This window comes from Rissa tridactyla, chromosome 2, assembly GCF_028500815.1.
Source record: "Rissa tridactyla isolate bRisTri1 chromosome 2, bRisTri1.patW.cur.20221130, whole genome shotgun sequence".
NCBI classification, from domain to species: Eukaryota; Metazoa; Chordata; class Aves; order Charadriiformes; family Laridae; genus Rissa; species Rissa tridactyla.
Genome location: NC_071467.1, coordinates 47,555,223 through 47,583,117, shown reverse-complemented (window position 1 = coordinate 47,583,117; position 27,895 = coordinate 47,555,223). Strand labels below are relative to the sequence as shown.

The following is a 27,895-nucleotide window of genomic DNA, read 5'->3' as shown; positions in this document are numbered from 1 at the left end:
ATTCACCTGAAACATGCATGTGTGTTATCCACCAGGCTACTATCTGTTACAACAATCATGCTAGGCTCCCCTTAAATATCCACAGGAAGTTACAACATCCAGAAAATGTCAGTGGGAGAGAAAATCCTCTTCTCATCCACCTCCTATGTATAGCAATAGGAAGGAAACACGAATCTTCTCCAAGAGCATGCCTTTGCATTCTAGACGCAGAAGACGATATTGTGCTTTTTATGGGCATAGACCTCTCCACTCAATAAGGGCACCTTCCTCAGTGCAAAGAAGCTTACAAAGACATGACAAAACACTTCATCTTACCAAAGCATTATTTCACCCATTATTAAGATGGAGACTTTTCCGGGGCTGAACAAAACAGCTACTTAAAAGCCCAAAGCAAACCTACTTCATTAGTTAGAGCAGTTACTACATCCAGTTAAAATTATGAAAAAAAAAAAAAAAAAAAAAGGCAGTTTGCCTTTTACATTAGTATTTGTAAAAACTGGCTTCTAATTTTGAGTAATTATATATACAGGGAAGAAAGTTCTCAGGATTTAGGGAAGGATGAACACACTTTCTTCTTCTTGAATGTTCATGTCACTGTAATGCATATATATAGCAGAGCACCTAGAAAAATCATTACTTTGACACTCCTCCAGAATTGATTTTCTGTTGCAGTTGTAATTCGCTGATTAGCAAAAACCTAAGAAAAAAATAAAGCTTCTTTTTGTAGGACCTGTATGTAATCAACATGTTTTTCCCTTTTGTCATAATTTCTAAATACTTTCTTTATGTGATAATGGTAGAAATATTTTGTTTTAACAGTTGGAGTAGTTATTCGTTCAAGAAAGTGAAGAGTTATCAAAAAGCAAATTAGATTAGTTGTCTGTGTAATCCTCAAATTAATATCGTGAATAGAATTGCTCTTCTTCATACACATACCACTGCTGAACGGCACAGAGGACTGTCAGAAATTCTAAACGTTGCCATCATTAATTTCTAACACAAGCTAGGTATATGTATTGTAATGCTGATTATAAGCTCCTATAGAATAGCAACATACTCATAACCATTTTCTTCCTGAACAAGATTTTTAAAAGCCAAGCAAATGATTACATAGTACTGCGGATGAAACTAGATCCTGTTGGTATTGCATTGCTATTTTGCTACACTTTACTATGTTTATTTTATTGTATTCAAATTGAGAAGGTAAAAAGCAATAATATATGCCAACTCATTTGCAGTTTTCTTTGCTTCCAGACTACATCATTGAGATGCATGTTAATATCACCCATACTATGTCCAGAAGAGGTTGAGCGGGAAATCTGTTTCACAAATATTAGCAAGAACTATTACATTCTGAGAATGTAGAAGACAAATATTTTTACATCCAAAGAAATAAAAGGTCCAGATGATAATGTAACATAGATACATCTTTCTGTAGCGAGGCTTGAAGAAAGTATGCCTTAATTCTGCATGCAGAAAAAAATACTTTACATCCCTTCAAGAATACGGTACTTTTAAGAAAACATTTTGACGCTCATAGCATTGCCTCTGCTATCATATCGACAGAACATAATTGACACTCACTTGGTGAAGAAAGATAGGCAATAATTTCTTCAACTTTTTATGTTTTAGATCTCCAACTTATTATCCAAATATGGTTATCCCTAAGAATATATGACTTAAAAACAGTTTTGTTCTTGAAACATAGAAGGGCTACGCAGTTAACAAGAATATTTTGGAAAGGATTTTCTTATTTATATTTTTCAGGAACAAAGTGAAGACTCTGAATTTTAAAATTAGAGGTTACCTGAGGTAGTATATGAGGAAATGAGCAGTGGATGAAGATATGGGTATAAGACATAAAATGGATTGATAAGAGTAAAGTACTAGCAAATAACCTGAATTTCACATCTAGTTTATTTATTTGAAGACTTCTACACTATACTTTTAGAGAACAGACTAAAATATCAATATATCAGGACATGGTTCCTGCATAAATGACATGAGTTAATGAAGATTCTTACCTGAAATAGCTGATGTGAACTTGAGGTCTTGTGTGCATGACGACTTAAATGCATACTAATTTTCAAAAACATAGACATGAAAGGCAAGCAAGCAATAACCTGACTAAAATATCTGAAAGATATTTTTAATTGATTATACTTTGTACTGATGAAGTTGTATTTTGAGAGCTATCTATAAATACAAAGCAAAGACACAGAAAAGACTTTTTCTGTGAATTGGCATTGTACTTTCACAACAAAGTTTTACAACATCACTTCACTCAGGTTCCACAGCTTTCACTGCTATATTTTAAAAAAAAAAATAAATCTGTCTTTTTAAATGTAACTAATTAGTCATTAAAACATTACACTTGGCCACCATACCACCATCATGGACGTTTTTCAAACCAGATTTTCATTTTCATTTCACTGTTTTCTAAATTAAAAACTTACAGAGTCTGACTGAAGCTGCTGTAAAAGTCACAGTTTCCAGAAAAAGTGTTTTTTGAAGAATGGTAAGGTACGTTTTAATTACTGCATAATATATTTATATAAAAAAATAAATACATTTCAGGTGCAAAAGTGGAATTCATGAATAATGAAATTTGAATACCTTACATGAATTTCTCTGTAAAAATAATAAAAAAACCAGCAAGCAAGTAAAAAAATGAAAATACAAAAAGTGTGAAAAAACCAAGAGGAAAATAAGAATTCAGGTGATAGGTATTACTAACAAGTATTATATTATTATTAACTAGCTGCATTAATCAAATTAAATTTGGAGATGAGATGAATTAAATGAGTGATATTAGCACTTTACCTGCTGATGATCTCTAACAGCAGCTTCCACCCTGATTCTATTGTCATAGAGTTTTCTGAGGTCGTCTTTACTGTTTAAGTAGTTGTTCTGAAAGATTTGATATTCTTGAGCTAACCACAGATTTTCTTTAATGACTTGCTCCAGAGCAGCCTAAAGAGAAAAGTAATTAATTACACTTACTGCAAAATATCTTTCTAAAAAATAAAATTATAGGTCACTTCCACAATTTCCCTGACTCATTCACTTACGAATATCTGCAATATATGTATGACAAGATTATGGTCTCAGTGAAACAAATGGAAAAACTGCAAATGAATTTCAAGTGGTTAGGATTTTTCTGAATCTATTTACACTGAAGTAAATGTTATTAATAAATGATTTGTACAGACAATGATATTGTAAGTAGTCACAGTAGAAATAACTAAAAAGAACACATCCTCTACTTTACTACGTAAGATCTTTATGCATAGAAATTATCTTGTCTTAACTGCCAGAGAATACATCAAATTCTTCACCCACAGTTTACTTTTCAAAACTCTCGTTTTCCAATGTATTTGTAAAACTGACACAATGTAATACTCATGCAATCTACTAATAATTTTAATGTTTCCTATGTGATTAACTTGATTTTAAAGACTAATACAATTTCTGACTCTCATAGTTTGCTACCAGGTGAAGTTGAAGCTGTTTGGATTGCATGTTTCTGTAATAAGAAAAATTTCCATTCCTTTAAATCTAATTTTGACTGAACTCCCTTTGACTATAATGTATACTCTTGCAACAGTCACATGATTTTCTAAGGTATTTTATCTAGGTTACAATGATACCATCCGATTTACTTTATTTTAAAATTGATTTTTAACAAGGAATTCTATTTTAATTTTCATTACTTTTCCCTTAAAAGGCACTTGGGGGAAGGGGAGCACAGGTAGACTTTTACCCATAGAGTTAGTTGACTATTGACTTTTGACATTCGTAATTTCTTTCAATTTCATAACTATAAAACAGGATGGCTGATTTCCATGTTTCAAAATATTCCTTAAAGTACATTTTAAATGTACATCTTTAAAATAAATTTTTAAAACATCATGGCTAGTGATGACAGTGCTACCCAGGAGAGAGATGGACAAAAACCCCTGCAATAAGCAAGCCTGAAACTTATTAAATTTACGTATGCTGTCACCTGTTGTATTTGGGAGGGATTTCTGTTAAAAATGCATGCACATTATAACGTGGAGTGGAGGAGAGTTCCCAATTACGAGGGTGTGCAGAAGCCTAGGCCAACTAATTTAGCCCAAATGTCCATGTGATTAGTGTCTCCCCAATCTAAGGCAACATTTTAAAGACTTCTAATGCAAAAGTTATACTCTAAAAGTTTTAAAAGGTAGAACAGTCTGCTAAAGAGCCTAGTTGATACAAGAAGGAGGACTATTTGTAATCCCATGTGCTGTGGGTACCCTCGCAGAAAATCAGAGCTAGCAGAACAGCTAGAGCAGTTGGAGCAAATGCCGCTATCGGCTGCTCCCCGGATGAAGCCTGTTGATCCGGCAGGAGGGAGGGCAGCCCTCTGACCTGACAGTCCCAAACTGTGAGCGAAATGTTACCACGGGAGGTGGGGAGCAACCACCTGTCCTAGTAGTAGCCTCACCAAACCCAAAGAAAGAAATCACAAATAATCTTGGTTTTATTTTTGAGATAGGAATATTACAGGTTATTCTGTTTACCTCCCTGCTCCTCTTCTCCCCTTCAACAGACTACTTTTTAAGCCAAAAGATGCATGTCCAAGGTAGGAAAAATATACTTTGAGCATAAAGGAATTTAGATTAATTTTCCCAGGTCACTGGTTGAAGGTTCAAGCCAACACATATAGGCGAATCCTATTGCTGCTACTTCAAGCTTTGTTTGGAATGGCAACATAAATACATGTTGGGAACATTTCCGAAACAACAAACGTTTTACCCATGTATTATAGCTACCATGTTTCTCAGAAGCCAGGAGAGCTAGGTAACTTTGGTAAAATTCAAACTTTGCTTTAGTATCTCCTGTGCCTCTAAAAAAATCCTGTGAATCAGTGGACTAATAAAGTGTAAGTTCATCTGGGGTCACAGTGATAATGTTGAAAAATCCACAGGTTTTCTGAATCTGTTCCCAAGCGGGTAATTTAGATTCTCACCTTTCAAAGACAAAACTCTCCAAGGGAAATTGCAGCATGCCTGAACAGGTTCCCAGCTATCCCTTGGAGCTACTTGAATTTTGGGAGTTCCCAAGACAGTCAGCGTATTAACAATGATTTTACTCTTTTTTCTATGTGATGTCTTAATCAAGATATATCCACTTCTGTGTCTGTATTTATATGCAATTTCTGAAAACATTGGCTAGAAACTTGCTGTGGTTATGCAACAAGATAGAATAAAATTCTTCCTGTACAGAACTGTCACTCTCTACATCATTTCAATATTAAAATGCTATGTGTCTTTCAGAAATCCCTAAGTTATAAAAAGAAAGATGTACAATTTAGCGAAGATGCAATTATCACCTTCATTTTTTTTCAAGTAGAGGTAAAACCTGTTTTTCAGGCTTATACCTTCCTTAACAAACATACAATGCTTGATGTTAATACGTCAGCATTCAATACCTGCAAACAAACAATGTTTTCAGCATCACAGTATTTTCACATACGCAAGGAATATAGGAAAATGACAGAAAGTTTGCTTGTAGAATATGAACATCAATATACTAATTTTCACCAATATAGACACCTGAGTACAAGACGAGTGAAGTCCTACTATTTTGTGTAATTTAAAATGGTCCAGACATTTTGACAAAGAATAACAACATACCAAATAAAAGAAAATAGTTTTCTCCAGATTTTATGAGACTCAGTGGCTGTGTATATACGACCAGTTATACTAGTTCCCCAGTCCCAAAAATCGCTTCACGGTATAACTTAAGTCAGCTGAGACAGATAAATTGAAATGGTTCTTTTTCTCCAATTCACTCCTCTGAAAGATAAGCAAAGAGCATGCATCTTTTAAATACCTGACTGTCGTTTCTACAGAGGATTTCCCAGCATGTAGGCAAGAAAAAAAAAAAAAGTATTTAAGACCATTTTATCTTTATGAAAGAGAGGAGTGGTCAAACTGTGACCACACTTGGCATGCCAGAATATATACTACACCTCTTTCTCCTGTTCCAGAAGAACAGGGATATGACTCTCAAAACTGATCATAAGATATTTCAGTAGACAATCCAGACATTTGTTTTATCTCTGGCACTCAAACTTCTGAATTTGTAGACTTGTGAACTGATAAAAACCACCACGATTCACGATCTTGTTCTTTTGCTAGAGGAAATTTCTACCTAATCCGCCACATATACTTTTTCCTCTCTACGTTCTCTTATTCCACATAGCAGCCCAGGAAGAATCTCTGTTCTCCTGGAAAGCTGGAACACTTTTTTGTGTGTTTGCTGAACACATCTGAAGTGCAGTTCCTGTCTGCTACAATACAAATTCATACTGAGACAATGAAATATGTGGAAGCAAGAAAAAAATAAAAACACCAAAACGCCTCCTTCAAAACTATCAACAAAATGTTAGCCCAATGGCTGCTGAAGTAGGTAGTAGGAAAGCAGATGCAATGCCATGCAACACAATGACGAGTTATCAGTCCAGTACCTCAGGCCATACAGAATTTCTTGTAATAGCTAAACTTCAGTCCTTTAGGGCTGCAAAGAGAGATCACCACTAACCTAGCCATGACTGGTACAGACAAACAAGGGATACTTGCTGTCTGCAGCACACAGAAAATGTGTTTCATGTTATTTTTCCGTCCTTTTACGTACGCTAATACCAACCACTTTGTGTCGCAAGTGATCCAAGAACTATTTTATGGTTCCATGTTTATGTGACAAAAGTTTGTAAAGCATTGTAGAGACAAATCTTAGGATCAATGATTTTGTTCACGTAATGATATACCTATAAACATGATATAAATTCCTATGGTTTAGAGGGTCAATCGTCATTTCAAATAGTCACTCTGACAGCAGTGTTTTATTCAAAAGATAAGAACAATTGATTCTGACAATCAGGTGCATCAGCACAATAAACTAATTATTAAAGGATCTATATTAATTGGTTATACTACTTAAACTTGAGGTTGTGAGGAATGAAATTGTCTTCCTCAGGCAGGAATGACTGTTTCTTTTGTATGCATAAAGTATCCTGTTTATAATATGAACAGCAAAATAAGAAATAACTTATCTTAAAAATACTGTATTCATGTGCATGTTTCCCCTCCCACTCCATAGACCTTCCCCAGAGGAGTTTAGCAATGTTTTTCCAGTAGCATGTGTTACAAATCATATGTGTCCCTTCCCAGGGCATAAAGAACATAGTGACACCAAGTGCCACAAAGTCATTGTAATACAGTTGACAAGTCCTGTGGCTACAGAAAAGAAAGTTACTTTAAAACAAGCATAAGGTATTGGGTTTTTTTCCCCCTGTATGAGGATCGATTGATGCAACTAATGCTTATTAGCAAATAGTTTGGGCTCTCCAAGTCACAGAAGCTACAACATAATTTGAGCTGATATAATCGCCGATTCGCTCTCCTTACTTGGGATCTTCTGTTGATGCTGCCACCAGCCTTTGATGGCTGGTAATTTATGCATCAAGGATCATGCAGTTACAAGCTCTAACATGAGTCAGGGGATTTACGTTGCTGATATTATATACTGACCTAATACAGATTTTGATGGTGTCTGAGCTGAAACAGGTCTTCCCCTGTACCTGCAGCCAATGGAAAAAACCACAGAGCCCCAAGATACTGAAACTAACTCTTCATCTGAAAGACAATATCTTTTTGCATCCATGGCATGAATTTTTGCTTTATTATGTTTGTGAGGAATTTTAGAATGTACATACACAGACTGACAGAGGGAAGTGGGAGATCATATTTTTGAAAAATTTGCTAGGGACCATTTGGAACAAATTAATTACCCTTTCAGTAGGAAACGTTTTCTGATAGATTGCATTTTTCCTATCTGCAAACTAATGTAACAATAACTACAAGTAGCCTTTCACTGATAACACAGCACCCCAAATGGCAGTTCTAACATTTTTTGAATAAACAAGTTTTATTCTTATAAGGACTCAAGTGGATAAATAGTATGGGGAATAAAATCATATATGCATTAAATGTTTGGGAGAAAATTCCTGTGGATGGCGTTATACAAATAATAAATGCTGCTAAAATAATAATGAAAAAAATGCCACTAAAATACTAAAGTTATTAAAATAATATCAGAAAATATAAGCACAGACCTGTCTGCTTCAACATTACAAGTATTCAAAAATAAACAGTATGTAATACTTTTGGGGTCACAATTTTTCAGCCAAAGCTGAAAAACATTTTTGTTTTTTCATATACAGTCTTTTCTATGCACGGAATATTCTTGACTTCCCCAAAGTTATTTTTGGCACATGAGCTAAATTGTATTGACATTAAAAGAGACCGTGGTTGTAAAATGAGATCTGAATGCTCTAAGATTTTTTTATGTTGATGTACCCTTTACCCATGATTATATTGGTGCAGAAGATGTGAAAAAAATAAAAGGATACAAAAATTTGAAATACTAGAAATACTTAAGTTTATCCCACTTCACCTCTTTAGGGCCCTGTAAATTAAGTAAAGGCATAAATCTTGGAGAAATCAAAGGATTTACCAGTCTAGAGGCCTAAACTGGTAAAGCAACTGATTAAGCATTTTTAGTCCTATCTTTATCTTCAGTCAAAAAACCGTGATTACAGGGAGGAACCTTTTGCTTTGTGGAGTCCAACCTCTTTGAAACTCAAGTGGCTGTTCTGGAATTCTTCTTCTAATGGTTTCAATGAAACTCCAGAGATTTTTGCATACACTCCACTATCAGGTCTGTCAACAGCTACATTTAAAGAAGGTTTGAATAGAGAAACAAGTTGGCTTTCAGAACATAACATAAAGAATTGAGTATCTCTCTCATCTCTACAAAAAATTTGAAATGTTTGTCCCTGCTCTGCTGAATAGAAATGTACCTTAATAATGCTGCTTGACAATTAACTAATTTTGTTGTGGATAAGCGACAAATACATTTTTCTTATTGAAAGAATCAAGGACAGGAGAGCTTTGCCTAGAGCTAAAATTTTGCCTCTACTTCAATTTTGCGATCAGTCATGATCACAAATGTTCAGAAGGACAAAAGCAACATTCAAGATCTTTAGAAAGCAACCAGATATTTTCTGTGTTCATGTTGCAAAACCAGAACTTGGCACTGCTTATACAAGTCAAGCATTTATACCTTATGAACAGGCAAAACCAAGGGACATGCAGGAGACTGAAAAGTTCTTAAGTCTTGAACTAATATGAGATCAACCTCAAGGTCTTGGTAATTCTCTTCAATAGCTCCTGAAAAAAATGCATGCCAGGAAGCACACTGAAGAACTGACAGCATGTAAGAAGATAAAGAAAATGAACAGATGAAGACAGATCTTCAAGACATCTGGTGCCACAATTGTGTTAGGGCTCAGTACTGATTTGCTGACAGCAACTTGGATATGTCACTTAAGTAAGTCACAGTCCTTTTCTTTCTTGATATCATGGAAACAGATTGGTATCAAAGCACTGAACTGGAAGTAAAAGCATGATACCTTCAGGTAGTAGGGGTCACTGACTCCACCAGTGGTGTCAGGAATATGGCTTCAGAAGACATAAGAGCAAATTAGTGGCTCCATAGAATTGAAAAATAAAAAAGTATTAAAGCAAGCAGAACACAAGTGAAAGGTCAAAGACAAAAAGAAATTGAATAAATAACACTGCTGTTGCAGAAAACGTGAATGACAACAGACTATAAAACAAAAAGGAAAAGCAAACACATCTTGGATTTGATGCTAACTGTGGAAAACTGTAACTTTAAGAGATTTTATTACACATTTCCAATTGGAAACAATTGTTATGATACACAATGCCAGTAAATCAGGGATTGATTGAAGAGGATCTCATCAGATCCATTGGTTCTGAATGCTAATGGAAGAAACATCAATCATTCAAAGACCATTCAAAGACGAAAACATAAAAAGAAAATTCTTTAGAGCTATGCAGTTGGTAGCAAAATGCCTCTATATCACAACAGATGCTCACATTTTTTTAAAAAATAAATTTGCTTTAAAACCAACATTTGTGCTTATTGACAATAATGTGGAAACAAGGAATACAAAAATGTTTCTTTAAAGTGTGTTATATACTCTAAAACTTTAACACTGAATTTAGGTTCATCATTTCAGACTTTTCCATACAAGAAGTTTTTATTTCAGGAAAAGTAAAAGGTACTTGTTCGGAATAAAGTCAATCTATGAATATAATGGAATGCAAGCTAGTATCAAAACTCAGGTTAAAGTTGATATAACTATAAAAAAGATTGTGAAATTACATAGAATTAAGAACTTCTCCAACCCTACATCCTCCTCCATACCTTAAGTTTATATGCTTTGCCTGAAAAGAAAAAAAAAAGAGTTTATGATTTCATTATTGGTTTCTGCAAAACATAGTTTTAGACTGTTAAACACAAACTTATTTGCCTATTATTGCATCATTAATTTTTCTTCTATATCATCACAGCTTGATTATATATACCTGTCAATATTTTTAGAGCATATTATGAGAGAGAACTTCACTTGCAATGCTATCCTGGAAAAGATGAAACTGCCTGGGAATGTCCATTTATTTACAGTCCAAGATTTATAAAGGCTCTCCATTTTCTTATATATTTAGGGATGGACAACTCTGCATCACTAGGGGAAAAGGCTAATTACTCACAGTAAGGTCATTAGATACACTTTCTTTGTGTCATTACAAAGACTAATATTTTTGCATTAATGCCTCTATGCAGAGTAGATGAAGCAAATAAATAATAAACCTCCTTATTCAGATGCTAATGCAAACCCACATGCTTTCAATTGTACAGCTGTAAAAATTAAAGTGAGAAAGGTATCAAAAAAGTAAACAGCAATAGTCAACACGATATCTGTTACCTACACATACCACCCATACAACTACAGTGGCTCTGAAGTGACAGAAAGGTGCAAATAAAGAGATTCGTGGGACAATTGTGCTGGTTTTTTATTAAATTCATTAAAAATTTAAAATTTTTTCGATGTTTCATTAAATTAAATGTGGAAAATATACTGGATTTTACAGAATATTATATTTTATTTTGACAGACGCTGCAGACAACCATAAAAATATTAGCACTCAATTCTAGCTTTGCAAATTCATCCATTTGAATTTCCACACAGTTAGAAGGATCAGCTTTCAGACTTTGCATCCAGAAGTTCTTATAATTCTTTGAAAAATTACTATCATTAACTAATCCCTTTGTGGTAATCAACATTGATATTTTGTTCTAAAGTAATGTTCTAAATGAAATTTTGTAGGAATGTCTTTTGGCTAATCTCATATATGTACTTTGGTCCACTGACAAGCCATTTGCCTTCCATAACTTTGCTATAGTGGTAATGCACATGACTGACACCCTGTGGGGTCTTCTTGGCTGGATTTTTTTTTGACCACAGCATTTTTTGTAGTCATGTCCATTTAAACATCCATAGTAAAAGTTGTTGCTATATTTTTGTTTATGAAATTCCCCTAAGACCTCCTCTATGGTATATAGTTTGATCCTAACAATTGTTTCTCATGGAATTCTGAAATCCAGTAACTGATGTTGGAGAACTGTTGACCTATTTACTTTGATTATTTCTATAGGCAATATTGAGATAATTAAGAAGATTAGACTTAAATTTGCCTTTTAAAGCACTTACTGAAATATTTACAATGAATAAACTTCCTAAAAAGATTTTTTTAATAATTTCCAATGAAGAAAACCTCACTTGAGGGAGCAGAAAAAAATCTTTTCTCCTTACTTTATTCTTTTCAGATTTTTAAAATAACAGTGAATGCATCTCCACTCCTCTCCAGTCTAATTAGAATAAATTGTTATAAAATTTTGAAAACGGCAGTTTAGAAAACCTTCACCAAACAAAACTAAACATAAAATGAAAAATTGAAGAAAATCTAATTGTTTTTAATGGACAGTTTGAAAAGTAATTTTTTGTCAACTCTATCACCTTTCTCAATAAAAACTTCAGAAGTATCCTGTACCCTTAAATATTAAAGAAGTTAAATTTTAAACATAGAGCCATAGAATGATAGAATAGTTTGGGTTGGAAAGGACCTTTAAAGGTCATCTAGTCCAACTTCCCTGCAATATGCAGGGACATCTTCAACTAGATCAGGTTACCCAGATAGACACCCATCAGAGACCCATCCAAGGGCAACTACCACCACTCTGGGTAACCTGCTCCGGTGTTTCACCACCCTCATAAAAAAGTTCTTCCTTATATCTAGTCTGAATCTACCCTCTCTCAGTTTAAAACCATACCCCTTGTCCTACCACAACAGGTCCTTCTAAAAAGTTTGTCCCCATCTTGTAAGTCCCCTTCAAGTACTGAAAGGCTGCAATAAGGTCTTCCTGGAGCCTTTTCCAGGCTGGACAACCCCAACTGTCTCAGCCTGTCCTCACAGGAGAGGTGTTCCAACCCTCTGATCTTTTTTGTGGCCCTCCTCTGGACCCACTTCAACAGATCCATGTGTTTCCTGTGCTGAGCGCTCCAGAGCTGGATGCAGTACTCCAGGAGGGGTCTCACCAGAGCAGAGTAGAGGGGCAGAATAACCTCCCTTGACCTGCTGGCTGCACTTCTTTTGATGCAGCCCAGGATGTGCTTGGGCTTCTGGTGCACAGAAGTGCACACTGTTGGCTCATGTCCCACTTTTCATCCACCAGTACCTCCAAGTCCTTTTTGGGAAGGCTGCTCTCAATCTCTTCATCCTTCAGCCTGTATTGATACCCGGGGTTGCTCCAACACAGGTACAGGACCCTGCACTTGGCCTTGTTGAATCCTCATGAGATTCACATGGGCCCACTTCTCAAGCCTGTCCAGGTCACTCTGGATGGCATCCTGTTCCTCAGGCCTTTCAACCAGACCACTCAGCTTGGTATCATTGGCAAACTTGCTGAGGGTGCACTCGATCCCACTGTCTATATCATTGATGAAGATATTATACAGTACTGGTCCCAGTATGGATCCTTAAGGGACACCACTTGTCACGAATCTCCATCTGGACATTGAGCCATTGACCACTACCTTCTGGATGTGAACATCCAACCAATTCCTCATCCACCAAACAGTCCACCCATCAAATCCACTTCTCACCAATTTAGAGAGAATGTTACAGGGGACCATGTCAAAGACCTTACAGAAGTCCAGACAGACGACATCCATAGCTATGCCCTTGTTCATTGATGTGGTAATTCCATCATAGAAGGCCACTAAGTTGGTCAAGAAGGACTTGCCCTTGGTGAAGCCATGCTGGCTGTCTCAAATCACCTCCCTGTCCTCCGTGTGCCTTAGCATAGCTTCTAGGAGGATCTGTTCCATGATCTTCCCAAACACAGAGGTGAGGCTGATAGGTCGTTAGTTCCGAGGGTCCTTTTTTTTACAGGTTTTAAAAAATGGGTGCAATATTTCCCTTTTTCCAGTCACCGGGACTTCACCTGACTGCCATGACTTTTCAAATATCATGGAGGGTGGCTTGACAATTACATCAGCCAATTCCCTCAGACCTCTGGGAAGCACCTCATTAGGTCCCATAGACTTATCTATGTTCAAGTTCCTCGGGTGGCACAAACCTGATCTACGCTGGTATATATTGTGACCATAATATAATAGAATACCAGAACTTCAGTTATTCAGTTAGAACAGGTCTGCATTGTAGGTAAAAGAGATCAATAAGAGTATAGTTCAGCTCTCTGTCAATGCAATTTTGCAGTCGTCTGTACAATTACATTTGCACTTCAGGCTCTTGCTAACTGGAAACCTGAGAGATTACCTTATTCTCATTTCTCTACCCTACAGAGTCCTTGGCAGAAATTCCTTGTTTACAAAACAGAGAGATTAGGAATTTTCCTTTCATTTGTCCTCTTTACGGTGAAATCTAAGATCTGTCTTTTATGCAAACCTTCACTGTCTAAAACCTACTCCATAAATGCTATGATGGCCCCAACACGATGCAGAACACACAATGATGCAGAAATGATGCCGTACATACAAATCAGATCACATAAAGACAGAAAGATGTGCAGAGTGCTAATAAACTAGACATGAGATGATTGGTAATCTAAAAAAGAAGACTCCAAGAGGTTTTGTGTCAAGCCCCTGTATGCTGGAGACTCTGTCTGCCTTCAGTGTAAGAATTCTGAGGTTAGCATGGAGGGGTTAACTTCTGGAAACAAACCAAAGATACAAAAAGGGGACCGATGTCCTTAAAAGTATCCACACATGCATATTTCCCGCAGTGCAGTGTAACGCTAAACCAAAGGTATCAAGGATTTCCCCAGTTAGTTGGTAACATCAAATCTATGGTAGAACATGGTCAAGCTTCATGAGAAGTAATCTTCCAGAACACTTTTGCCATTGGCCACTGCATGTAAGAACGTTTACTGGAGAAAAAAGAGCTAAGAAACACCAACACCAGGGAACAAACACTAGGATGCAAGAGGATTATAACAACTTCCGCTTGATGTTCACTGTATAGCATATGCCACCATTTAAATGAAGCCTCAGAGAAGCCAAACTTCAAATCGCAAATGGTCTCATAAAATCTAGCACACTAAATGAGTAAAATGAAAATATAATAATAGTTTATGTAAATTGCAACATTTTATTCAAACTATTTACATGGGATTGTTAAAGAATTAATAGCAAGGCTTCTTTATTAAACATTCATTTAAAAAAAATGGTTATGCTCAGAAAAGAAATATACTTTCCCACATAATGATAAAAGTATATTCACTGTAACTTTTCAAATCAGAATAACACTTTACAGTAACTCTTATAAACAAACAAGGACAACTATGGCAAATATTTTAAACTGAGTGTAGCTATTTTTCCTCATTAGAATTTCAGAGAATCCTACAAGCTCAACAGATGTGTGAAATCTGATATTTTCTGCGTAGACCAGGAAACATGGGTATTTAATGTATCTTCTAAGCAAGTGACTATAACATGCATAAAGACACAGCATCTTTCTGGTTTTATCCATGCACTTATTTCACCAAACAGCAGTTTAGAAAGTATTTAAATAATGAGATATATTTTATTATTGTTTCTATAGATAATGTATAGTATAATTTAAAATATATTATATTTATATTATAGAAAGTATTTGTATAATAAATAGCCTGTTTAAATTAATTGTCATTCAACTTCAGAATATATTTAGATGTAATAATGATATAATAGTAATTCTAAAGAAAGCTGTTTTTTCTGATGCCGAAGTCCCTGCTTTTCTGCAGTTGTTTTTGGTTTTAGCACTGCTCATTCATTTCAGAACTGTAATTTTCTGTAGTAATGGTACAGTAGTTGTTCTACATAAAAATGGTAACCCAGTCTAATTTGCTTGTAGTTTCAAATGTAGTTAACACAACTGAATCACAGGCATGACCACTGAGAAAGAAACTACATTCTCGTGTTTCGGATAAGCCAAAATTGAGTTTTATGAACATCAACCTAAAAGCACAAACCACCATGTTCTCCAAATAATCTCAGAAAGAAAACCAGCATAAAAAGGCAACTACCAGCAAGTAAAACTTTTTGAGAAATGCCTTCTAAACGTACTTTTACCCTTGCCTGTGTTTGGGTACGCTGTCACTTATGACTAAAGAAGATTTCTCTCTCAATATCATGAGAACATGGTCAGCACATAAACAGGCAAAGCAAAGACAGATACACACAGTGCCATTTCCCCCTCTACTAGAGAACCCCAACAAAAAAAGAGGAGATTTTTCAAGGATAAGAAAGGAGGGATATAAAGATGAGAATAATTTGTATGTGGATTACAAAACCTGAAGAACTTCAGTGATCAGAAAGTGGTACCTTTTTCTACCTTTGAGTGATGTACATATTCGTAATGTGAACGCTCCAAGCAGTAAGTTCCCATATCCACAATCATCACAGGAGCAGTTGCTGAGTTCTTGAAGCAAATAGAATCACTCTATCACATGCTGCATTAGCTTTGACTCTTCCTCAGTATTACTGCAGTGGTTGATAAGAATATAGATAAAGCTTCAGGAGACATTAAGAATGGAGGCATTTTTTAGCAAAGCCACTGATACAGCTTCAGCTCTGATGGGCACATTCCAGTGACAGCAAAAGGCTGTATTTGGGTGGTTTCACAAGACACCTTAATATATTTCACATTCAGCTTCTGTATTCATGCAGAGGCGACCACGTCCCCATCAGCAATTAATATAAACTATTTTGCCAAGATCTTAAGAATTTAGTTTTCCTAGTACAGAAGCAAAGAATTCCCTAAGTGTCAAAGTGGAAAACATTTTCAGTTTACAATTATGACGTATGGAAAAGTAAATAGAAATACTGACTCTGTGACCAAAGTGAAAGTCAGGAACCAAGAAAAAGTGTAGGACAGCTACTTCCAATCTGGAAAGAACTTTATCTGTGGTAGATGAGTCATAAAGGCATGAAGAGTTTATCCCCTCCCTTCTTATCAGGGAACTGTCACACATGACTACTTCAGCTGGAGCTAGACTTTGCTGACTTTGGAAGAACTGTTTCTTCTACATGCCAGGGAGAAAAGACTTTACTGCCATGTTCTGTGGTACTATAATAAAAATGAGGATAGCCATTCATACAGTACTTAATTATGAATGCTTTCGTCTGTGGGTTCAAGCTCAAGACAGTCATGTTAGTCACAGTTCTTCCAGCTATCAAAACAGAAAACTTTTCCTTTGTCCCTCGATCGGGATAGTTGAAACGATCTCTGTTTCACAGTGGATCAGGACCAGAGCAAGATCTGCTTCTTTGTCCTCTTTACAAACCTAATAACCTTTACCGAGGTGCTGATGCATCTGGTTGCTCTCGGATATCTGGTGCTCCTGTTCTTCTCTACGGACAAAAAGCTGATCTTCAAAATATTAGATTGCTCAGTACTACAGTGCAGTTCTTCCAAAGTCTATTTTTAATGATGAATGGTCAAAATCTCACATGCCTCCTTCCCACAAGTAAGGGAGGAGGTCTCAGCACAGTACATTATCTATGATAACTGGAGGGTAATAGATTTCTGATGTTTGACCACCTAACAACTGATGCCAGAGGATATAGGCATTGAACATCTCTGATGCTCTTGGAATGATAAGCGTTACCAAAGTTGAAACAGGATATGACGCACTTCATATAAAGTACCGCTAAGGAGTCAATATTTGGTAGCCATGACAGGTGAGAAGTTCAGGCAAGATAAAATGTGAGAAAAAAGGAATCTTGCGCATGAAATTAAAGGAATGCCTGGGCATGAAATTAAAACTTTGGCTTCCGTTATGACAGATCACTGTATTTTTTCATATTCAGAACAACTGTTACAATCTATAACACTAATATTGGAAATACAATGCATCTGGTTACATACTTTACATAATAATGCACTACAGACTATACAAACAGCCAAAAAAAGGTGCTAAAAAATCTAAGGAATAAGCTAAATTTTTTATGACTACTGTCTGCAGACAACTCTTTTAGACACATGGGTTACAATGTGCTTATCTTAGAGACCATAATTTCTACTATATGTTATTATTGTACAAATGTATAAGAAAAATATGTTTTATATTCATATTGAATCAAAACAATGACGTGGCAAAAATTTAATAACAAAATTATAACCTATTTGTTCATTGCTTTCAGTACAGCCAAGGAGTGTTCTATGGCTTACTCCTCATATGCCATTCAAAGAACACTAACTTATTCTAGTGCTTTCTACACTACTTAATGAGAACAATACACTCAGCTCTTCTATTCTCAAACTCTTTGATGCTGTTATGTCATATTTTAATTTAACCACTGAAAATACACCCATTGGTTTTGCTCTGCAATTCAGTGGGATCATTTCAGTTCATTTTATTTGTACTTCAGAGAGAGGACAGCAATTATTTGTAATTCACAGAGTATATTGTCTTTGAACATCTATACACTTGGGGGGAACATTACATGTCTGTAGCCTACAAGGACACTTAATGCCTAATATTATTTAGCATGGTATCACATAAAAATCCCCATATGAATCTTGTCCCCAGTTCTTTTCCAGTAACACTTGAGGAAAAGAGCTACCTTTGAGGGATGGGAGTAGGAACGATTAGGAAAGCCTAAAAGCCACATAGTCATAAACACTACTACAAGTAAGTAACACCCTTGCCTCCCCAAACTCCTTCTGCTTTTAAGATCAACTGGTATCAAAAATCCTCTGCAAGACAGTAGCATAGCACTTTCTTCAACAACACATACATGTTACAGTTTTTGCCCAAGTCATACAGCTCTACTGTCAGGTGTAGAATGTACCAAGAATGCGGAGTACTGAGCTTCTGAATTTAGAGAAGTCATGAAGTTTTCTAATACCAGCGTATCTGCAAGATTTTAGGAAACCTACTACTGTTTCTGATCAGTTTGCACAATGCTTAACTGTCTTCTCATTAGCAACAAATCATTCAAAGAGATATGCAAACAATTCTGATCAATTCCAGCATGACTTTATAACCCTTTTAAAACCTACAACTGCTCTTGGTATATGAGGAGTTGCAAAGAAAAATAAAACTGTGAAGATGAAGTTCAGTTCTTATTTTGGCATGTATTTCATAGGATCATAAGACCTTCTCACCTTTATGGAAGACTGTAAAGGAATAGAATGGCAGAGAACTTCTGTGCAATGAAAGAGAAAAGCTGGATTTATCTACAGGCTTTTCCAGTTATTACCACAACATTTTTGCTGCATTACCGATAAACTGAAGATTTTGGTGTTAAGACCTCTCTCTGCAACAAGTTAAGTATTATTTTTCCCTTTTTAAACAGGAATGAAACCACAACCCAATTTATTTTTACACATTATGTACAGTTGAGAAGATAACTTGCATACCTTAAGTGCCCACCAGTGCCTTAACCATAAAACAAGACCAAAAAAGGGTACGTATTGACAGTGGAGAAGTTAGATCTAAGTATTTAATCCCTACTGAATTTTAGAGGAGACACAAGTGAACGTGGTATTTCCTCTCACCTGTAAGCAGGTCCAATATGACATATTTTGCATTGCATCATTTCTTCCTCTTACGAGAAATCTCAGGTATTAGGAAACTGAGACCTGTGAATTTAGGTTCTGCATGATTTGGAGCTAAATATTTATGGTACAGATAACTAAAATAGCTAATTCAACAGAAGCACAATATTGTCTTTCACCTTTTTTTAGTTCATACCTCATCACAATTGGCCACACATAATTATGCCAGTTACTAAATTAGATTGGTTAGCCTCTATAGGTGCCTATTATATAAATTGAAACACACTATACAAAACAGCTTTAATATAAAGCTTCTCATTCTACACTGATAATAAAAAGAAATACAATGAGGACAATTAAGTAAACCTAATCTTTTCTAGCCCTCAGCCAAAAGTGTAAGAAATATCATGTCTTTCTCACAGAAGGCCTTATAGATACACAAATGTTCTATCATTCCTGCATTGTACATGTCCTCGCTTATGGTACTTAACTAACCCTACTCACCCAGCAAATTTAAAAAAAAAAAAAAAAAAAAGTTAACTGAATAATATCTTTTCTGAGCTTTGTAACTGCTAATCCCAAGCACACGCCACACTGTCATATGACCACATGCCAACTCTGTTCATTCCTTCATCAGTGAAATAGCTATGCACAAGAAAGGTGTTGGGGACATTGTATTCCTGTAGGAGTTTTCTTTTGGATGAGGTATAAATGGAAGGTTCTACCCAAATTGGTCATTAGCAATCCCAGGGAACTCTTCCTAAGAGTAGGTGTGTTAACTTGAGTCTCCTGGCCAAATTCCAGCTCAGGTAATTACATTCAGCCTACCTAATTTCCCACTGCAATTACAAATACAGAGAGATCCTTAATTTCCAGTCCCAAGCTGCTGTGCAGTGTTGAATAGTTGCTATGTTTCACCCAGGGTGGCTGCTCTTCAGCAGCGGATAAGCAAGCTGTGTATAAATTGTGACAGTTTGTAAAGCATTGCGGAATTGTTTGAGATGAAAGTGCTATATAGTAAAGATAATTCTAATTGAATTAATTGCCTGCCACTGATGTAATATTGCTTGTAAAAAATCTTTAGAAGGAAACCTTCCTGGTGCTCTGGACAAATCAGGCAGTAAGTATTTAATCAGTCTTAAATGTAAGTATTAGAATTTGAAACTGCATATATGCAAGACCAAGATTTAAAAACCCCAAACTCTAGCAATCTTTAATGCAGTTTACAAGCATTTGAGCCATCAGCAATATAGGATCACTGCTCCAGTGTAAGATTAATGGCACATCCAATCTGTCAAACTTCACTCTTACTATTAACATCCCAACAAAGGCCTTAGACATGCATAAATATACCACTATGTCAAAGCCGTCTATAAAGCAGCAATAAGAAGGTTAACAGATACCATTAGACAGGGACTGTTTCTAAAATGGACTACTAGACTTCACGTTAAAATTATACAACATCTCTATACAATAAATGTGTAAAATTTTAGTTTCCTCAAAGTCTCTCTCTTGGGTTTGATGTCCAAACTAGATTACCACTGAACTGAAAACTCTCTTGCCATAAAATTCAGGATGATCTGACCCCATAATTCAGAAAACTGAGGGGAAAAAAAAAAAAAAAAGAATATCCAAGAGAACTAAAGGAGCATATGTACAAATAGCTGAAATAACCTGAACAAAAACAGTAAAGTCCATTTTATTCCAAAGGAATTACAAACAAGACCAGTATGTAAACCAAGGCTTGGAACTGCTCTCATGAAACTAGTAAACTAGTTTATTTTTACTAGTTCAGTGCAGTATCCTGCAATTGGAGTAAAATTATATTCTACGTCAATGTACACGCAATTTTAGTGCTGCCTTCATCGCCACCGTTGGACAATGGGAATGTATTATCCCAGGGCATAAAGGGTTCCATAAAGGGTAGGTGGAAGAAAATGGAAATCCAACACCGTTTAAGGAAATCAGTGAATAAATTACAAAAACTGTCCATTTGCCTGCCCCTTTTAATCTTACTGTCGTATTCAAACTATTGGGCATGTAACTGAATATCTCAACTGTACCTGAAGAAATAATGGAGCGTGTCTCTGCAGTAAAACAGAACGGCACTAAACTGATGAGTTTAACCCAGCAGAAAGAGCGGCTGTAAACATGACAAATGCCTGCTATTGATTTCAGGTTTAATTACTCTGTGCAGCACTGACAAAGCCCATCAGATGTTGTTGTGAAGTGTAAATGGAACAAACTACACTTCACTGCCCATAGGAAACTGATGGTGTCTGCAGTTTGCATTGTTTACTTTATCCTCCGTAAACTTCAGCCTTGATCAAATTAACAAGTGCTACTAACCTCCAACAAACTACAATGCACTATGATTTTACAGCAACAGCCTTGGAACAATAGTTCTGCAGCATTTCATTGATAACAAATGTCTGGCTAATGACAGCATAATGGCAGCTGCTGAACCTTACTGTCCAGCACTGCATGTCCCCTAACCAGGCTAGGAAGAATTTTTAAACACACTCTCTTGCATTTCCTCCTATTTTGGGAGAAAGGACGGCTTTTTCACATAATGTTCTGAAAAAACTTCTAGTTGAAATATACTGCCCAGGCTTCCCAAGGAGCCTCTATTTTCACTAATAACAGCAGAACAATAAAATCAGACCATGTCTAGCATGTTGCAGCTACCGCTCAAGATGATATCTGAAATAATTTCCTTTTTTCAGACACTTATTCACCCTTGTAGCTTTTCAGTTCTTCCTTCATTCTTCTCTTCTTCCTTTTCTCTTTTCTTTGTGCTAATTTAACATTCTAGTAACCACTAAATGTAACATCTAAAAAATGAATACATTTTACACCAAGCTATTGAGGAAACTGTCATATTTCTTTTTTGTTCATGCACAAGATAGTTTCTTGGCTTCCAGCACATTAAGGCTGAGTTTGTTACTTTACAAATGAATGCTGTTGTTCATCTTGTGCAAATTTTCTCTTTCTGGGATAAGATTCTACTGTCAGCATAACTATAAGCTGCATTGTGGAGTACATATTCATTGTTTTTAATGTGTGCTATATACAAAGGGCTTTGTTACAAGTTAACTGCTCGGGAAATAGAAGACCCAGGTGCCAGTTCGAGAACACTGTCGGGAAACACGTCCTTTGGTATTTAGCCTATTTAGGTAAAGCAATAATTGTGTCTCCTCTGCAGACCCACAGTTCTAAGGTTTTGCCTCTCGTTTCTCAAAGAATGAGCTTAAGACGCATATCCCTGTTTACAGCTATGTGAACTGTTTTACTGTAACATGTAAACATATTACTGTTTACAACTATGTGAATACAGCACATAGGTGCAAATGGGCCAAGTAATCTAGACAGTCTTATTTTCTTCCAATAATCAGCAGAAACTAGAAGAGCCTTAAGAGATGGAAAAAAGATGAGCTGCGTGGATCTGCAGAGCCAACACATGCCAACTCTAATAATTAGTGGTAAGCAAACATTATTTTCCTTACCATGCACTCATTTTGAGGGGAAGAGCATGCAGCATAATCCCTAGGGGATCTGATGAAGGAAAAAATGTGTGCAGAATTGCTGTCCCAAGATGAGCATCATCACAAGATGCCAAATCAATAGACTAATGCTGTGCACAGGTAACAAAGAAATTACCCATCAGCGATAGTTATAACTACTCTTGCAGTATGAAGAACTACATTGGCCTCAAGGTTGGTGCTGGAAGACTTGTATTGTCCAAACATAAAAAGTTCAAACCATTTTCAATAATATGACTGAGAATACGAAATATGTCCTTATGGAAAGGAAAGACAGTGTTGTGGATTTTTTTTATTTATTTTGAAGGCGTTTTTAAAATGCAAGCAAATTATTGGCAGTAAAGTTACATATTTTTTGAGAGACCTGTGTCACTGCAAAGGAAGCGCGTCATACTGACATGTAGGAAAGGCTAGACTTGCCCCTAAAACAGGTTATTTGCAGGTCCAGGTCTGATCTGAAAAGAAACCAGTCCCGAATTTGTGGTTATTTGCAGTCAACATGGCAAAAAAATTAGTTTTCACATGAAATCTAGAAATTCTTCTTACAATGCAGCTGGAAGGTAGAGTATGCATTTAGATCCTCCTGTTTTCCTAACTAATACAGCTTGACATGACAAATATGGGACAGAATCAGATCAGAAATCCAATGTTTGGGTCAAAATTGATGCCTGGTACTGATTTTGTCAGCGTACTCTGCCTGGAGTCTCACTAAGTGCATATAGTTGTATTTGCAAAAGAGGATATTTTGTTTTACTAAATTAAATTATTAAAAAATTTTTTAAACAATATTAGATAAGGGCATGAATACCATTGATTTTTATAGTTTTTTCAGTCTTTAATAAGAGCTACTTTGGCCTTCTCTTTTGGAGGGCCTCTTTTAAGGAATCCGCATACAAAAATCTGCTTGCTATGAATACAATTTTGCATCAATCTCAGAACATACAAAGAATGAACACTTAAGTTCCAAGGTCTTCCTGTACAGTTGGGCTGCTTCCCTTGTCAGTAGAGGCAACCCAAAATATTGAAAAAACATTAATAGATATCTTCAAGAAAGATTTAAAGGAATTTAAAAACCAGTTTGGATCATGTTATTTTTACCTGCCTTCTTGTCTTGAAGTGTTTACAATTTATTAATTTAAATATCTTCAAAGACTGAGCTTGTTCTGGGTGAATTTCACTGAGCAGATCATGGAAATCTGCCTGAGTCCCAAGAGCTGAAAAGGTCCCTTTCACTACTTGAAAACTTCTTTTCTTAGAGTACTGACAGCCTTAGATTCATGATTATGGGTCTATCCCTTGTCTGTGGTGTAGACCAACCAAATTTACCTTGTCTTTTAAAGCATGTCTTTTATCTATATGGGAAAGGATAATTAAACATTGAGACTAACAATCACCATGCAGAGCAAAGGTTTTTATGATACCAAGCTCTGCCTACCGCCGAGTAATCTCATATTTTTCCTCAGGAAACAACTAAACTGGGATCTTGCTATTCCAGGAAAGGGCATCTTTTGAGAAAGCACAGGTAGATTTTTCTGTTCTCAATAATCCTGATACTCAGATCTTTATAACAGCATCCAGATAGGGGGAAGTCCATATAAAGATATGTATAGCTATTAGTAGTTAACTCTTCCATCATAGTCATTGGGATACTATAAAACCAAACATCTGTATGTCAGAAACATTTGAGTGTCCAGCTTCCAGAATTTGGAAAATGGTTGAGTAGATGACTCTATAGCTACTTGAAAGATATGATACTTCTATGATTTTGATATGGTGGATGATAGGATTTTGAAAGAAGAACGCTTTTATTACATGATTCCAAAAACACGGAGACTTTGTTTCCTTCAGTACAAGACGTAAAGTATGGATAAATTACTTCTGCACTATAAAACTCAGCAGAAGTACAAAATCTGCCAGAATTCCTCCTTGCATTGCAACAATCCTAATCAGAGTGGCAGAACAATTTCTATATTTTTTTTTTTTTTGCTGCTGGAGTTAATCTTCAGTATAAAGATATAGTTCTTAGCCTTATTTCATTTTCAAGCACATTCATTATAAATATTTCAGGGAAATAATTTTGAATTCAATTGTTCTTATACCTAAAGGTGATGATTATCTCAAAAGCCACTACAGTAAATAGAAAAAATGGAGGTCTACTCATGGGTGGGTCTAAAGAACGATCCATAGTGATACTGACTGGAAACTTAAAATTCTACAGAAAAATTCTAGGTGTACAGAAAATTGCTGCGCTTCAGGGGAAAAAAAAAAAAGATGAAACTTGGCTCTTGCCAGCAATTCTAGATTACACATACCAATCAAGATTGTGGATATCTCAGCTACTTTAGAAGGCTAGTAATTTAGTCTCTCCATCTTCTCCCATGATCAATGAACTTTTAAAACCACACTTGCCTCAATTCTGTTGCTTAAGATGATCAACTTTCTGGACTTCATGGAAGATTTATCTTTTCCTCAGTGTGAATTTCCTATTTCCAGTCTATACGACCCGTTCTATTAATGGTGACTGGATCTAGTATATCATAGTGATGCTGGTGACGAGATAATTTTTTTTTTCTTCTTCAAGTTTCTTAGTGAATATGTCTAGTAGATCTCAGCACTTTTTTTTTTATTTTATCTGTATGACTTTTCCATATTCTATCTAAAGAGAAAACGGTGAAACTCAATAAAATATATTTCCAAGAAACATTCATTTTATAATAAATAAATTCAGTTTATAACACTCACCTTCTCATAAAGTTCAAACATAACACAATAATTATGATACTGAGTGAAGGATTCAACCCCACCTCCTTTGTGCACATTCTTCAAAATGTTAGATAGTCATCACTTAATACTCAGCATTTTTTAATTTGAAGAATCCATCATACTGATGTGGATGAAAGGGTGAAACTGTACACTTTATGTGTAAATCTCAATAAGGCCTTTTAATGTACTGGGTCAGCAGATTTCTTTTTGGAAGTACAACATGTTGAAATTCTTTTTCCAAATAATTTGTTTGACTTCAGGAACTTTTTAAAGAGATAGACAAGCTGAAAGTATCTGTAATTCACGGCTGGTCTCTCCAACAACAACTATAATTTAAATTGAGTGCATGGCACTCTTCACAGGTATGGGTAACTAGAATTACCAGTGCTTCTCCATGTGGTATCCATTCTGATGAGAAAAGGAAAGGGAGAAAAGCCATACAGAAGTCTGCCTGGCAACATGGCATCCATTAACCTAGCTCTGAAAGAGAAAATACTAGAACCTTCTAACTCATGTGTGCAGAGAAGAGATTTGCTATTTGAAGCCAATAGTCTGAAGGTGGAGCAAATCTAGATACCCTCACTGCTCTTCTACATGTATATAAAGATTGATTGCAAATTTTCATATTCCAAAGTCATCAGGATATCAAGTTTTATTTTTATTGTATGATGTGGTCTTCTATGGTTTATACAGTAAGGAGAATCCAAAAATAATGTTCAAGGGTTTCTTAATCACAGAATCTTCATGGTTGGAAAGGACCCTTAAGATCATCGAGTCCAACCAAACAACCTACAATCTCTGCCCTTCAGAGCATGCCCTGAAGTGCCACATCTAGACGTTTCTTAAATATCTCTTGGGATGGTGACTCCACCACCTCCCTGGGCAGGCTGTTCCAGTGCCTGACCACTCTTTCAGTAAAGTAATTCTTCCTAATATCTAATCTAAATCTCCCCTGCCGCAACTTCAGACCATTTCCTCTGGTCCTGTCATTATTCACCTGGGAGAAAAGAGCAACACCCACCTCTCTCCAACCTCCTTTCAGGTAGTTGTAGAGGGCAATGAGGTCTCCCCTCAGTCTCCTCTTCTCCAAGCTAAACATGCCCAGCTCCCTCAGCCTCTCCTCATGTGACCTGGTCTCCAGACCCCTCACCAGCCTGGTAGCTCTCCTCTGGACACGCTCCAGCACTTCTATGTCCCTCTTGTACAGAGGGGCCCAGAACTGAACACAGTACTCGAGGTGAGGCCTCACCAGTGCTGAGTACAGAGGCACGATCACTTCCCTGCTCCCGCTGGCCACGCTATTCCTGATACAAGCCAGAATGCTGTTGGCCGCCTTGGCCACTTGGGCACACTGCTGGCTCATGTTAAGCTGGCCGTCCACCAGCACCCCCAGGTCCTTTTCCAGGTTAAGATGGACTGGACTGCTTTGCGTGATAGACAGTTTATTCCCTGTTTATCCCCTTGTTATGACACAATCCCTTGGACAGTCCTTCACTCTCTCTGAATATCCTGGCCTTCCTAGCTGAAATCTGCAATGATAACTGCATTGAGTGATTTAGCTGCTAGAAACCACCTTGAATCTGCATCCAAATGTCCTGAGAATTCCCCTGAGTAGAGGTACAGTTACCAAGGATTGAACAAGAACTTGGCACAAAAGGGATAATGGTAAGGATAGGATAATCCTTGTAGAGTTTAAGGTATAAGTATGCTAAGGATACTTATTATTAAGGGTAGTTACCCCAAGGATACTTACAGAAACATTATCCTAAGTAAAAGGATTTTTTTAGAGCTTTACATGAATGTGAACAGTCAGGTTGAAAGCAGTAAACTTAAATCCTGTAATTGGAGGAGTTGATAAGAGGGAAAAATTCATAACTGAGTGGTACACATTCATAGTTGTTTTGGTATTTTCAAGAAGCGGCATAGTTCAGCCATTGCAGGTAGTATAGACAATCATAGAATCATAGAACAGTTTGGGTTGGAAGGGAGCTTTGAAGATCATCTAGTTCCAACCCACTGCTGTGGGCAGGGACACCTCCCACTAAATCAGATTGCTCAAAGCCCCATCCAGCCTGGCCTTGAACACTTCCAGTGATCGGGCATCCACAACATCTCTGGGCAACCTGTGCAAGTGTCTCAACAGCGTCGCAATTTTTTGCCCCAGTGTGAAAGAAAGCCTTTAAAATATCCTTGGAGATAAATAAATACTAAACTAAACAATACTGCTACTCTCGGTTAGGAAGCCTTATCATGCTTAAAACTAAGCATGTATTAAAGGTGCTCTCTGAGCTGAGGGCTAAGTAAATAATAAAACAATATTAAAACCAAATGTGAAGTGCTGCATGTTTGAATTATTTTCTTTTCAGTGAAGGCTTGATTACAAATGTCTGGTTTTGTGAAGCTAAATAACCAGGAATATTTTTAAGAATTAAAAGAGTATAAAAAGATTGACAAAACTGCGTCAACTCTCACAGACATCTAGGCACATGCTTAAATTAGTGGATATGAGTAATCCTATTGAATGTGCAGAATTGAAGCTTAAGTGCATAATTCTAAAATACACTA

The 27,895-nt window shown here is 36.3% G+C and overlaps 1 protein-coding gene across 1 annotated transcript in view; it reads right to left on the bottom strand.

Moving 5' to 3' along the window:
* CCDC178 (coiled-coil domain containing 178) overlaps positions 1–27,895 on the bottom strand; it is a 172,025-nt gene that overhangs the window by 56,777 nt on the left and 87,353 nt on the right. The window contains exon 17 of the mRNA XM_054192444.1: positions 2,824–2,973. Within this exon, the coding sequence (XP_054048419.1) occupies positions 2,824–2,973 (150 nt within the window). The remainder of the gene's footprint in view (positions 1–2,823; positions 2,974–27,895) is intronic.